Raw genomic sequence first — 12,776 nt, 5'->3', positions numbered from 1 at the left:
TTGACATATGAAAAATATATTTTTAATAATTGACTTTTATTTTATGAGAATGAAAAAATGCATTGTTAGTGGCTTCAATTTAGCAAGCATTGTTTGAAGGGAATTGCTATAGCTAGATTAATTATTCTTTTATTTAATATTATATTAACATTTAAAATCGGATAACTATTATTAAAAGATTAGAATTAACTAATTAGTTAGTTAGCTTGCATAGTTGTAATATTTAATATTATATTAACACTTTCCATAATGTTTAATCCCTAGATGGAAACATATCTTCCTTTTTTTTTATATATTTGGTATTTTATTGTAATTCCCCTGAAATGTAAGCACTAAATTAAAATGCATCTTCTTCTGTAATTTTCAATACGGGGTCCTAACTAATTGGAGGACTATAAAATGAAATATATGCTAAAATGAAAGGAAAAAAAAATGTATAAAGAGATTTTTGGTGAAAAATAAAAGTTTGAGGGCCCAAAAGTACCAAAATGGGCATAATAACAAAAAAAGAAAGTTATTGACGGTTGTTAAGACGAGTGGTTCAACAATTTTATCCTTTAATTGAGGCCGATGATTCAATTCTTATAAATAAAGTAAATATTTGCTTGAATCGCGTTATCCCTCAGTAGGCAAATCCAACACGAGCAGAATTTAATCCCAGTGTAGTAGGCGGAAATACCCGTAGATAATAAAAAAAAAAGAGAGAAAATTTGAAATTTACGAGACATCCTTCCCCCAAAAAATGTCACTTTCATAATACAGCCTCTAATTATAGGCAGTACATTTTCACAAAACAAATTTAGACAAAGCTTTAGTAGCCAAAAAATATTAAAGTGTGCTAATTGAAAATGAACTGAATTTGTATTGTGTGCATTAATTTAGGGGTCCTAACTTCAGACTATGACATTAATATAATTTTTGAATATGTTTTTAAGAATGCACTAATGGCCTGCAGAGATAAGTATAAAACAGACAAAATCCTGCCTGTAACCAACCCAGAAAATAAAAACATTGTGAAAAGGAAAGGAATAAAGATCATTAAAAAAAAGATAATAAGAACAGCTGCAAACAATAATAAAAATAAGAAAATGATACAGCATGACGACTGCAACTGCTAAATAAAGTTAAAAAATAATTATAATAATTAAATAAAAACTTTTTAATATTAATTATAAGATCAGACTTCAATTAGCCTTTAGGATTCCCATCAGCCCATCACTAACTTCATCAAAATATAGCTTCCAAATCCAAGAAGTCCATAAATCAAACTTTTCTTTTTTCAAAATTTCTTGCAGTAAACAAATTCAGTTTCTTAAAGGGTTCTAAGTATTGGGTATAAATAGGATATCTCTCTGCACACTCTAAACTGAACTGGAAAAATAAACACCCACTTCTTATTGTAGCTTTTTTGGCTCATTTATAAATATATATTGGTTCTGTAAACTGCCAAATTCTACTATATATATATATATATATATTTATCTATATATAGATATATATATATATATCTGATTCCATATACACATATGCAAAATTGGTATTAAAAGGTCGCCTCCTTGGATCTGTTGCTAAGGTGATTCCCTAGAAACCTAAAATCTGTCCTTAAAATCTGAAGCCTACCCATTTCCCAATACCGTGCACGAAATAATGGGTCGGTCTCATTTTCTCAAATCTCTTCTTGTCTTAGCTTTTCTGGTCCTCTCTTTCTCTCATGGTATATTTCCAAGTTTTTGCTTCTTATTCTTTTTCTCTTGTGGGAATTTTCTTTTCTTTAGTGCTTTTGTTTGATGCTTTTGTTTTTACGAATTAAGGTTCTAGCAGAAAAGTGATGGAGACAGTTGAAGTTGGAGATTCTTCTGTTGAGCCGGAGGTTGGTTTCTTTAATCTTTGTTTTTGCCTCCTTTTTGATTTTTTATTTTCATTATTATAAATTTTTTTGTTGTCTTCTGTTTGTTTTCTAGGAAATCGTAGGAAAAGCAAGGGAAATAATTGAAACAGCGGATTATGAAGATCCAGGGCCAAATACTAATCCTAAAACTGGCCCTATACCTCCTCCACAACTCTGATTGAAGACTTAATCATATACTAAAATATGTTATTATTTATGTTCTTGTGTTTTCTTTTTTTTTCTTAATTTCTGTTTAGCGAAACAAAATCGCTTAAACAAAAAAAAAAAAAAAAAAAAAAAGAAGTAATGTTTCGATATTATGATGATTAGTCTTCTTATAGTTTGCTAAACTGTAATTTATGAATAAGATCCTTGATGTTATATTATTATGAGCAAACTTTTGCTGTCTGTTCTCTTCTCTTGTGCTTTTTTCCTCGCATTATAAATTAGCTCTGCTGCATTATAAAAGTTAGGAAAGAAGCTCTTCTTGGGCCTCTAAAAGGTGGGGTTAGGCAAGTAGACTGGTGATTTACCAAAGAGAATTTGATAGCAAGGAAAAAAAAAAAAACCTTTTTTCTTTTTAAAATTTAACTTTCAAGTATGAAATTTATTTCATAAAATTTATAATTTTTTATTATTTAGTCTTTACCTTGAATGGATACACATACAATGCAAATATTTTTAACATTGTTGATTGAGTTGCTATTTAAAAAAAATTGAGGGAAAAATATATATTTTGTTTAACTTTTTGTTAATGTTATAAAAACAGGTTAACACATCAAGTTTACATTTTTGCATTCAAGTTCTAAGCAAAAAAAAGAAAACTCCAAACCCAAAAAAAAAAAAAAAGAAAAAGAAAAAGAAAAGAAGTTTAATTAAGCTAAAAAGGGTATTTGAATTTTATGTAGCCATTGGTGTGTTATTGGTCTCATGGATAGTGCTAAGAGGCCATTCAGAAAGGCCTGCCCAAAAGGTAAACCAGGCCCTCTTCTTCCATACCCAGTCCTGCCCTTGATTTTTCTATTTTAAGATTGGGCTATAGAATTGAAATGGGCTTAGTTGTCATAGACAGTAATGCTCAGGAAAGGGCCCATCATATAAAGGTTTGACCCAATCTAGCAAAATATCCAGCTCAAAGACAAATGATGATGATGATGATGATGATGATATCATCATGAATTTGAAATTTTACAATAATTATGAAATCTATGAAGATATATGAATAATATATTAAAATTTTCATATTATACGTATATTGAACAATTACAAAAGTAGAAACAAATTATATATATATATATATATATATATATAGTTGTAATTACTTGGAGCTATACCTATTGCAATTACAATTTAAATGTATTTTATCTAGTTTTATTGTAATTACGTACTTGCAAAGGATTCATAATATTTATTATATTATAAGGATTTTTATATTCAAACGAAATAATTTTCTGCCAATCAAGTGTAATTTGATTGGTCTTTCTACCTTTTATAAAAAATGTAGAAAGTAAAATGTTTTAAGTTCGAGTTCTCTCCACCACAAAAATTATTATCAATTTGGTGATATTATTGAAAGGGAAAGACTGCCGCTGCTATATAGCCCACAAAATTATCCTGGTCCAGTAAACCTGTTATGTATAAAAAAAAACATAACAGTTATCTGTGTATATTTATAACTTAGAAAAGCAAAGAAGTATTTGGTTGGAATTTTATAATTATTTATTTATATTTTTATACTTTGAACGAGGAATTCTATAGTTTTTGAATTGCGAGAAAGACCAATACTTAGTTCTTTTAACAAAGACCATATCCATTTGATATTTGATAGGAAAAAGAAAATGAAAAGTAATTTGAATTTTTTATTTATAAAAATAAAAAGTAAATTTAAATTTCATTAAAGACTCGTGTACTTTTAAATGTATGTTTAAAAAATATTATTAAATTATATTTAATTATTTATTAATAAGATTTTTCAAACTAGAGAAACATTTATTTTTTTAAGAAGAACAAAATATACCCCTGACCCTGAGAGACTCGTAAGATTTTCCACGAATTTACAAAGGAAACAAATAGGTGAATGTTTCCCACAAGTTATTCACCAGTAGACACCTTTTTTAACGTCTAAAAAAGTTCACATCAGGAAGGCTACTGCGTGGAAATTGCACTGATTATATAAAGTCAAAGACATGGAAAATGCAAGCCAAGAACTAGCAGCCCACTCATTTTCTTCTTTCCAAGAAACTTCAAATATGTATATATGTTACCGTCAATTGACAAAGCCCATATGAAAAAAAAAAAAAAGCATATTCTTGGTTATTGTCAATTACTCAGTTAGATATAAGACAAGAACAAAAAAAATAGAAGGAAAGCAGCTAACCTAACCTAACCTAATACCCACTTATTTTCTTTGAAAAAGACTCCAGCTAAAATTTCCAATTATGCAGGAGTAGAGAAACTTCGCTAGGAGTGTTTTGGCGATTTCTTTATGTTTCTTCTTTTCTTGCACCTTCCCATATTTAAATGGCTGCTGCACTACACAAGCACCTTCCTCCACCTCCTTTGAAGGCTGACCTTGATGCATTCAAATACCGACTAAATTCCTTACATTTGTTTCCTATAAATAAATTCCTCTCTCCCATTTCATTCTTTGACAAACTCCTGCAAATATTTGTATCTTTCCGTTTTGCCTTCTTTCCTAAGCTAAAAGCATATTTCATTTCCTCTAGTTGGAAGAGAACAAAACTTAAAACTTGTATTTTTTTTTTCTCGTATTCATATAGTCGGCCATGGCTCAAGATAAATCAAGCTTCTTGATAAACCAGCATAAAGCATCATATAGTGATATATCATTTACATTGCTGGACATTCTTTTATTTGGTGTGTTTTGCAACAAGTTCAGTGGCGTACAGAAATTTTTTTCAAGATTTTGGTTCTATATTATATCCCAACTTAGTTTCAGTAATTCCAAGGTGTGGGAAGAGAAGAAAAATCAAGATTCTTTTTCTTGCTTTGATAACAAGATAGATGATAGGAACATCAGCAGGGAAGAGGTGGAGATGGTGATGGGTAATTTAGGACTTTTATGCAGAGCAGAAAGCGAGAAGCTTAAGGATTCGATGGGTTTTGATGAGCTTTCACAGCTGTTTGATGACAAGGAACCAAGCTTAGAGGAAATAAAGGAAGCTTTTGATGTTTTTGATTATAACAGAGATGGGTTTATTGATGCAGAAGAGTTGCAGAGAGTCCTCTGCAAATTGGGATTGAAAGAAGGGTTTAAGCTGGAGAATTGCAGAAAAATGATCAGAGCATCCGATGAAAATAAAGATGGAAGGATAGATTTTAGAGAATTTGTAAAATTCATGGAGAACAGCTTTTACGCTGCTTGAGAATATCAAAAGCTCACAATTTTAAACATCTTGCACCTCCTCTCTCTCTCTCAGATATCTCTTATTATATTATTATTTTGTCGTTGTTTCTATGTGATACTAATTACACTGTATAGTTTCCATAAAGCAGTAAATCAAGATGAATATCTCAAAAAAAAAAAAAAAAAAAAAAAAAAAAAAACAAATTATGTAGAGAAAATGAATTCACTCACCAATATTTTGATAGAACATTCGTACCCACCAAAGATGCCACATATCTATATCCAATTTCGAGCTACTGGAGTCAAAAAAATCTCTTATATGCCTGTAAGGAAGTAACACCTTTATACTCAATTTCTAATGAAAAGCAACAGCAACAACTTACAGTTAAGGCAAACATGCAAAGTGCTAAAGACATTTAATTTGAACAACTTACACAATTTATCATGCTTCTGGGGACCTCAATATCTTCAATGCCATCAGGTTGGCGTGGAGGCTAACATGAACTCAGCAATCTCTGCATATTGTCTAAAATGCAAATTGCTGTTTATGTGCACAACTGAATAGTAACATAAATTATCTCCAGTTATCTGCACAAGAACAGCGTCCATCTTGGAAATGATTGAAACAATTTGGACCTTTAACAATTATAATCCTATTCGTGACCTTTGAAATAAGTTTCACAGCCAAGTGGCAATCGTCACACATCCTTAACTATTACAAGGACTGGTGCTTCTGAAGGTGTTCTAATAAGACCATATGCTACTGCCAACTTCTCACTGTGATAGATAATGATCCTTTTGCTCATCCTCTAGACCATGCATTACTGAACCAATATCTGGAATATCCTTGTGGTTTGATCATAGACAATAGTTCCTTTTACCTTTTCATAAATCTCATCGTGCTCTGGATGTTTAATGTCTTCTGCAATGAAAATGGGTGAAATTTCTTATTTCTGTCCAGGTTACATCAGGTGCTTTCTTGATGCTTTTGTCCCTCATCAAATTATGAATTTTGGCAACTCCATCCCATCTCTTTGTCTTGGCATACATATTAGATAGTAGTGTATATGTTCCCACATCATTAGGGTCCATCACCAAGACCCGGTCTGCAATCTGCTTTCCTAAACCATAGTTTCGATGGACATGACAAGCAATGAATGAAGTATGCCAGGTAACAACATCCGTTTTAACAGGTGTAGCCCTCATAAATTCTGAGCCTCATCAAGTCTTCCAGTCTTGCTCAGAAGGGCAACAATACATTTATAGTGCTGCAAACCAGGTTCAACACCTCTCTCTTTCAACAGGTTCAAATACTAGAAACCTTCTTCCGCCAGACCTAGATGACTGCAAGCAGAGAGAACTCCAATAAAAGTTACATAATTAGGTTGCCTTCTCCAGATAACACTAGAACACCTGAAGAGCTTCCTTATCTAGCCTATGATGTGAGTAACCATGTATCATTTGATTCCAAGTAATGGTGTCTCGATGTGTCATATCTGAAAATACCTTTTTTTCTGCTTCAATGTTGCCCCCCTTTGCATACAATTGATCAAAGCATTTCCAACAGTAACTTAATTCTTAAAACCTGACTTCTCAGTACATGCATGTAGCGAAAGTTCGGGTCTTAATGCAGACAAGCTTGCACTAGCATTCCACAACACGGCAAAAGTGAATTTGTTTGGTCTTGCATTATCAAGTTTCATTTTTGAAAATAAATTCAATGCTTCCTCAAAGCATCCATTTTGAAAATAAGCAGCAATGGTTGCTGTCTACAATACCGTATTTCGACTTTGCAGCCTATCAAAAATTCTTCTCGCATTTAAAGGTTCTCCACACTTCCATACATATTGATTGTACTAAGCTAACATATGCATCACTATCAACCTCTGTCATGCATTTGCAAACCCAATCGCAAATCTACATTAACATCAGCGACGCTATACCACTCCACATTCTCACTCACCATCCTCCTCAAAATCTTTACACCCTCCTTCAGACAACCCTTTTCTAAAATTCCACTCAAAACTGAATTATAGGCATAAATATCATTTCCAGGCACTAAATTCCAAATCCACATATCTTCTTGGAAACTCAAACACTTTGAATACATATGTACGAGAGCATTCCTTACATTACATATTGATGAAACGACAGTCCAGTCTTGAACATACAGCTACGACATTATTGACCTTCCTCGACTCTTTTACTACCAGAACAGGAAGCCAAAGCAATTGCCAAAATATATTCATTTGGGTCAATACTATCACCAGATATCATATCTTTGAACAATTTAATCACTTCTAATAAGAACCCTATTATGTAAATAGCCAATCATTACTCATTAGAGCACTCCAAGAAACCAGTTTTTTTACGCATTCCATCAAACAATTTGCTTGCAATCAAAACTTCATCACATTTTGCATAAATATTTATCAAGGAATTCATCTCAAGTGAGTTGCTTTTGGTGGTTTGATTAGTAATTGATTAAATGGGCATAAAATTGTTCGACCAAATTTAAGGCTTTCAGCATCGGCTGACACTTCTTCGAGCTTATTTGGATTGAACATATACATGGCGCATTGAGGGGCGCATAGTATTTGGTGGGACATACATAAAAACTTACCCAAACTGAATTTTCAGCTTATACGCACCGTTTTATTGACTAAAGGAAACAGCAACTAAAACCCATCTCCTCGAGCAAGCCCTTTGGTCTGAATTTAGATGAAACATCTCAACCCGTGTCGCGAGATGATGTTCTTGTTATCAAAAGGTTTATTTATTTATTTTTTTTTTTGAAATGGATAAGTGGTTTATTAATTGGCTATAGCATCAACAAGGTGATGAGACAGACCATTTCACCAAATTTGTCATAAAATGAGATGCTCATTAGCATATCTATGTGCAAATACCACTTGCACGTTAGTGATCTCTGTAATAAGAGATACAATCCCAAACCCACTACTATCAAAAGGTTTAATTTAGTTAACACTGTGATGCTGTTTAAAATTTAAATTTTTTTTATATAAATTACCGGTATTAAAATCTTATCACGAGGAATCACCCAATAGAATTCAAGATTTAGTTATTGTTAATGTTGTTCGCCTCTTTCTGCAAGTGTATTTAGTAGGAATCCAACACGGGGGCTTTTCCCACGTGCCCTTACCAACTGAGCCGCATGGGATAAAGTTTTAAAGTTTAATTATAACTTAGTTTTAAAATTATTATATTATATATTATTATATTATATGATATTTTAATCCTTCTGAATCTTATTACGCCCTCGAACGAATCTTTGAATTGCGTTTTGTATGGTAGAAGCCCATTTCATATTCGTACATGGGCCGAAACAGACCTCCTCGCAATTACACTCATTGCACATTTCTAGCCCGCTAAACTATTAGTGAACTACTTATCAAATACAGTTCATAGATATTAATTACACCATTAGTTTATTAGTATTTTTTTAATTTTCAATTTAGTGATTAAAATTTATTTTTCTATAATCAATTGTTTTGAACAATTTTTTTTTCAATTAGAAGTATTTGGTCTGAATTTAAAATGAATAAATTTAATCAATAATAACACTACATATCAAACCTCTATTTCAATTATAAATTTTTATGCCGATTATTTTTTTCTCCATTCTATTTAGAAAAATTTTTAATTAATTTTATTTCATTTTAAAAATAAATTCAAAGAGAATGATAGAATATTAGTAAAGATATAAATGATAAAACTAAGAGAGATGAAAGGATCAATAGAAATAATTTACGAAAAATACATCTAGATTCCGTAGATTTACGAAAAATAATTTATCTGAAAAATAGTTTTTAGATTTTCTAATATGGAATATTTAAAGAAAATTATTTAATGAAATTATTTTTTGTTAAGAAGAAAATAATATGAAATGAATAGAAAATAAGTTTTTCTTTCTTGAAAATAATATCTGGCTAAAGAAAATTATGAACCTAACAACAATCAATCACTTATAACCATCACTATTAGTAACTATTATGGATAATCCATGTGTTCTAATTCTGCCTAATATATACCAAATCAATATTTCTATCACTTCATATCCAATTGGTCCTAAAATAATAATTATTGCCAAAAAGAAATGAGATGGCAATCTCAAGTTCGTCACTTCTGAATGATGTGATAATCTAATTCCAGACTCTTCACCATACTCTAAGTCAGAAAATTGCATTGGAGTAAGAATTTCAACAATGTAAAATTCACCTTCTCTAATATTAAAAAAAAATTATAAAAAATGAAGTTAAACATGAAAGTATATTCATATTTTTGTGAATCTATTTACTAATGGATAAATAGAAAATATATTTCATTCATTTATTTTAATATTATAATGAGCCATTTTAATTAATTTTTTACATAAAAAAAATATTTTAAAAAAATTTTGAATCAATCTTGAACTCCTGCACCATATTTGAAACAATCTCATCTTTAAAGGACAAATTTAACGAAGAAGTAAAAGTGGAAAATCTCGAATTCGAGTATTTCGACCACAAATATTTCCATCATTTAGTAAGTACAAGTGAGAATTACTTCTGTTATATAATCCGCAGTGTTATTTCGGCCATCGAGCCTGACGGTAAATCAAAACATTTAATGAAGAAACAATGTTGACGTCAGTACAAGTTGATTTGCACATGAAGTGATGCGTCCCACATTGGCCGCAGAGTACATCTTGGACTAGTATATAAGACTGGGTTCAGTCCTTCCTCTATGAGCTAACTTTTGGAGCGAAGTTAGGGGTCCAGTCTCTTGCAAGGTACTCTTGTGTACCTTGCAAGAGTCCCTTATCATTTGGTATCAAAGCTCTGGTTCCGTAGGGTCGGTGTCTCATGGGGTTCGTCAGAACGATGACTGAGGCAGTCAGGTCTTATGGGGGTAGAGATGATGCGTCCCACAATGCAGTATATAAGATTGGGTTCAGTCTTTCCTTTACGAGCTAACTTTTTGGGGGAAGTTAGGGATCCAGTCTCTTACAAGAAGTGCAGTCTCTTGCAAGAGTCCCTTATCATGAAGAGTCCATCACTTTCCCATGTTATTAGCCGCTAGCCATTAGCGACTAGCCAAATTGGGTTACACCAATTTCCCAACTTTAGGTGTTCCCTTTTCTTGTCTCACCATACATTCTTTGACACACTGCAATGTGCAAATGCCCACTTATCCTCTCAATTGGCTCTCTTTTAATACTAACAATTAGTAGGGCTGGCCACTGTCTGGGTCCAGGAAAACCGATTGGTTGAGTTTAATTTAATTTTTCATTTTTGTACACAAATTTGTCCAAAAACTTTTTGTTTGATTTGATTTTTAAACATTTTTAAAAACTGAAAAATTTTAAAAACCGATTACAAAGAATGGATCACGAGATGTTACTCCCCTCTAACGTTTGATGAAATGATAGCAAAATAATTGACAACTATCAAATCAATTAATTTTACCAAACAAAATATTAATTGAATTGACATTATATCTTCATCTTAGTTCAAATTAGGCATGGCCGGTTCAGTGAACCGCCGGTTCGAGATGTTTAAAATTTTGAACCGGAACCGACCCTTGAACCTCCGGTTTCGGTTCCAGCACGGTTCAGCACAGTTCTGGCGAACCGACGGTTCAGATTACGGTTCCGATTCGGTTCCGGCATTACACAAATTTTTAAAAAAATAATAAAATTTTGATTCCGAATTCATGAATAAATAATAATTTTAAAATGTTTAAATTTTATTAACTAAATGAATTATTATAAATTTTAAAAGAAAAACATCTATTAACTAACTTAGAACTATTATTACATTAAATTTTCAAATTTTGCTAATTTACTAATATAAAAAACTATAAATGGAATATAAAATTAATGGAATGAGTTGGAAATTATTATTTTCAAATACTAAGAAAATTATTTAAAAAATCAAATGAAGTAAATTTATGAATGGAAAAATTTGAGATTAGAGAAAGAATTTGGAATTGGATGTAAGAAAATAAAAAATAAACAATAGATAATTCCAACATTAAGGAAAATAAAGCAATAGAAAAAATAATGAACTATGGAAATTTGAGAGAATTTTGATTGAGAATAAGAGAAGAGTTAGGATATAATTGATTGTGAAATAAAAAAATCATCAACTCATCATATTTATACATGTGTCTCATTTATTAGTTTTCCAAATTGTCCCTTATATAATTTAGTAAATTACAGTAAATAAATGATTAAAATGAATAAAATTTATTTTACCAAAAAATAAATAAAAAACACCTATCATATCAAAAACTATCCGTTACTCTTTTTTTGTACACTTGAAAGTATTTTTTTTATATAAATCAACTATTCATGTACCATTTTTTATATAAATTAAGTCAAAAAATGTGTATTTTTTTCACAACTTTTTATAACTTATATACCATTTTACTTCTTTTCACCATAAATCAAATCAACTACAATCAAATCAATTGATATAAATTTTTTTATAAAAATTTTAAGCTACAATTTTTTGTGTATCCGGTTCGAACCGGACCGGAACCGCCGGTTCACAGCCGGTTCCGGGCCGGTTTCGATTCATATTTTAACATCCACATGAACCTTAACCGGCCCTTGAACCGCCGGTTTTGGTTCAAAATTATGAACCGTCGGTTTCGGTCCGGTTCCAGTTCGTCTACAGTACGGTTCGATTTCGGTTCGGTTCCGGTTAGAACCGAACCGGTGGCCATGCCTAGTTCAAATCGAACCGAATGAATACCCACTCCTAGTAATAAGTAAATAATGAAAAGCAACTCCTAAAAAAAAGTAATAGTAGAAAAAGATTAAATAAAAATCCTTAATTAACAACAACAAGAGCAATTAGTGATGTAGTTAATTAGCGAAATGAACACTATAGAAGCTATGTGACATGGACACGGTGACAATAATTGAAGTCCTACGACATTCAATTCTGCTTCCTCAATTTTAGTTCGTACGTTTTGCTTCCAGCTGAGCTTGATTGGTATGATGAAGAAACAACTTTGATTTGAAATTATTCTTCTTCTTATTTTTTTTTTTTATTTTGAGTGATAAAAATCACAAACTTTAATTCAAAATGATTTAAAATTTTTTTATTCAAATCAAACTGGAGCCTCTTCTTTTCTTTTTATAAAATTAATTTAGGTGTTTTTTTAATTAGTCGTGTAATATTTACACTAGAGATATATTTAATTATGTTAAATTATATTTTGTTAGGATTGAATAAACCTAGCCTTTGGAGGGATATTCTAATGAATCTAATCCAACCTCGTAGAATCTGGACAGACCATACTAACTAGATGGAGTTCGTTAGAAATTAGGACTTGGGCTAACGTAAACAATGAGACACATGCGAGACGGTCCCACAGTTCACGTGTAGTTGGGCAGCGATTCCGTGGGGCCAAGCCGAAACGTGAGAATCATCTGCATAAATTGCGGATTTCTCGTGATTGAATGCGCTGATGCCACGTAACATCTTGGTTCCTCGAGTCAACGGTTGC

General features: G+C 31.5%; 1 protein-coding gene, 1 long non-coding RNA gene and 1 pseudogene across 2 annotated transcripts; 2 read left to right on the top strand and 1 right to left on the bottom strand.

Moving 5' to 3' along the window:
* Positions 1-1,213: 1,213 nt before the first annotated feature.
* Positions 1,214-2,296, top strand: LOC149497169 (uncharacterized). Its single transcript, XR_016320416.1, has 3 exons — positions 1,214-1,714; positions 1,812-1,870; positions 1,962-2,296. It is a non-coding gene; the product is annotated as an uncharacterized LOC149497169 (long non-coding RNA).
* Positions 2,297-4,227: 1,931 nt separating this feature from the next.
* LOC105644079 (Calcium-binding EF-hand family protein) lies at positions 4,228-5,302 on the top strand. The gene has a single exon (XM_012229327.4). It carries the CDS (start codon positions 4,675-4,677, stop codon positions 5,272-5,274), a length of 600 nt encoding a protein of 199 aa, XP_012084717.1. The 5' UTR covers positions 4,228-4,674; the 3' UTR covers positions 5,275-5,302.
* A 527-nt stretch (positions 5,303-5,829) lies between these two features.
* LOC110010548 (pentatricopeptide repeat-containing protein At5g39680 pseudogene) lies at positions 5,830-7,828 on the bottom strand (annotated as a pseudogene).
* Between the last annotated feature and the right edge of the window lie 4,948 nt (positions 7,829-12,776).

This window comes from Jatropha curcas, chromosome 4 (genome assembly GCF_041381405.1).
Source record: "Jatropha curcas cultivar XTBG-Jc1 chromosome 4, XTBG_Jcur_1.0, whole genome shotgun sequence".
Classification (NCBI taxonomy): Eukaryota; Viridiplantae; Streptophyta; class Magnoliopsida; order Malpighiales; family Euphorbiaceae; genus Jatropha; species Jatropha curcas.
Note: the sequence above shows the minus strand (reverse complement) of the source record. Positions and strands in the feature narration are given on the sequence as shown.

Coding starts and splice junctions, on each gene's coding strand:
- LOC105644079 (XM_012229327.4), top strand. CDS start 4,675: ATGGCTCAAGATAAATCAAGCTTCTTGATAAACCAGCATAAAGCATCA.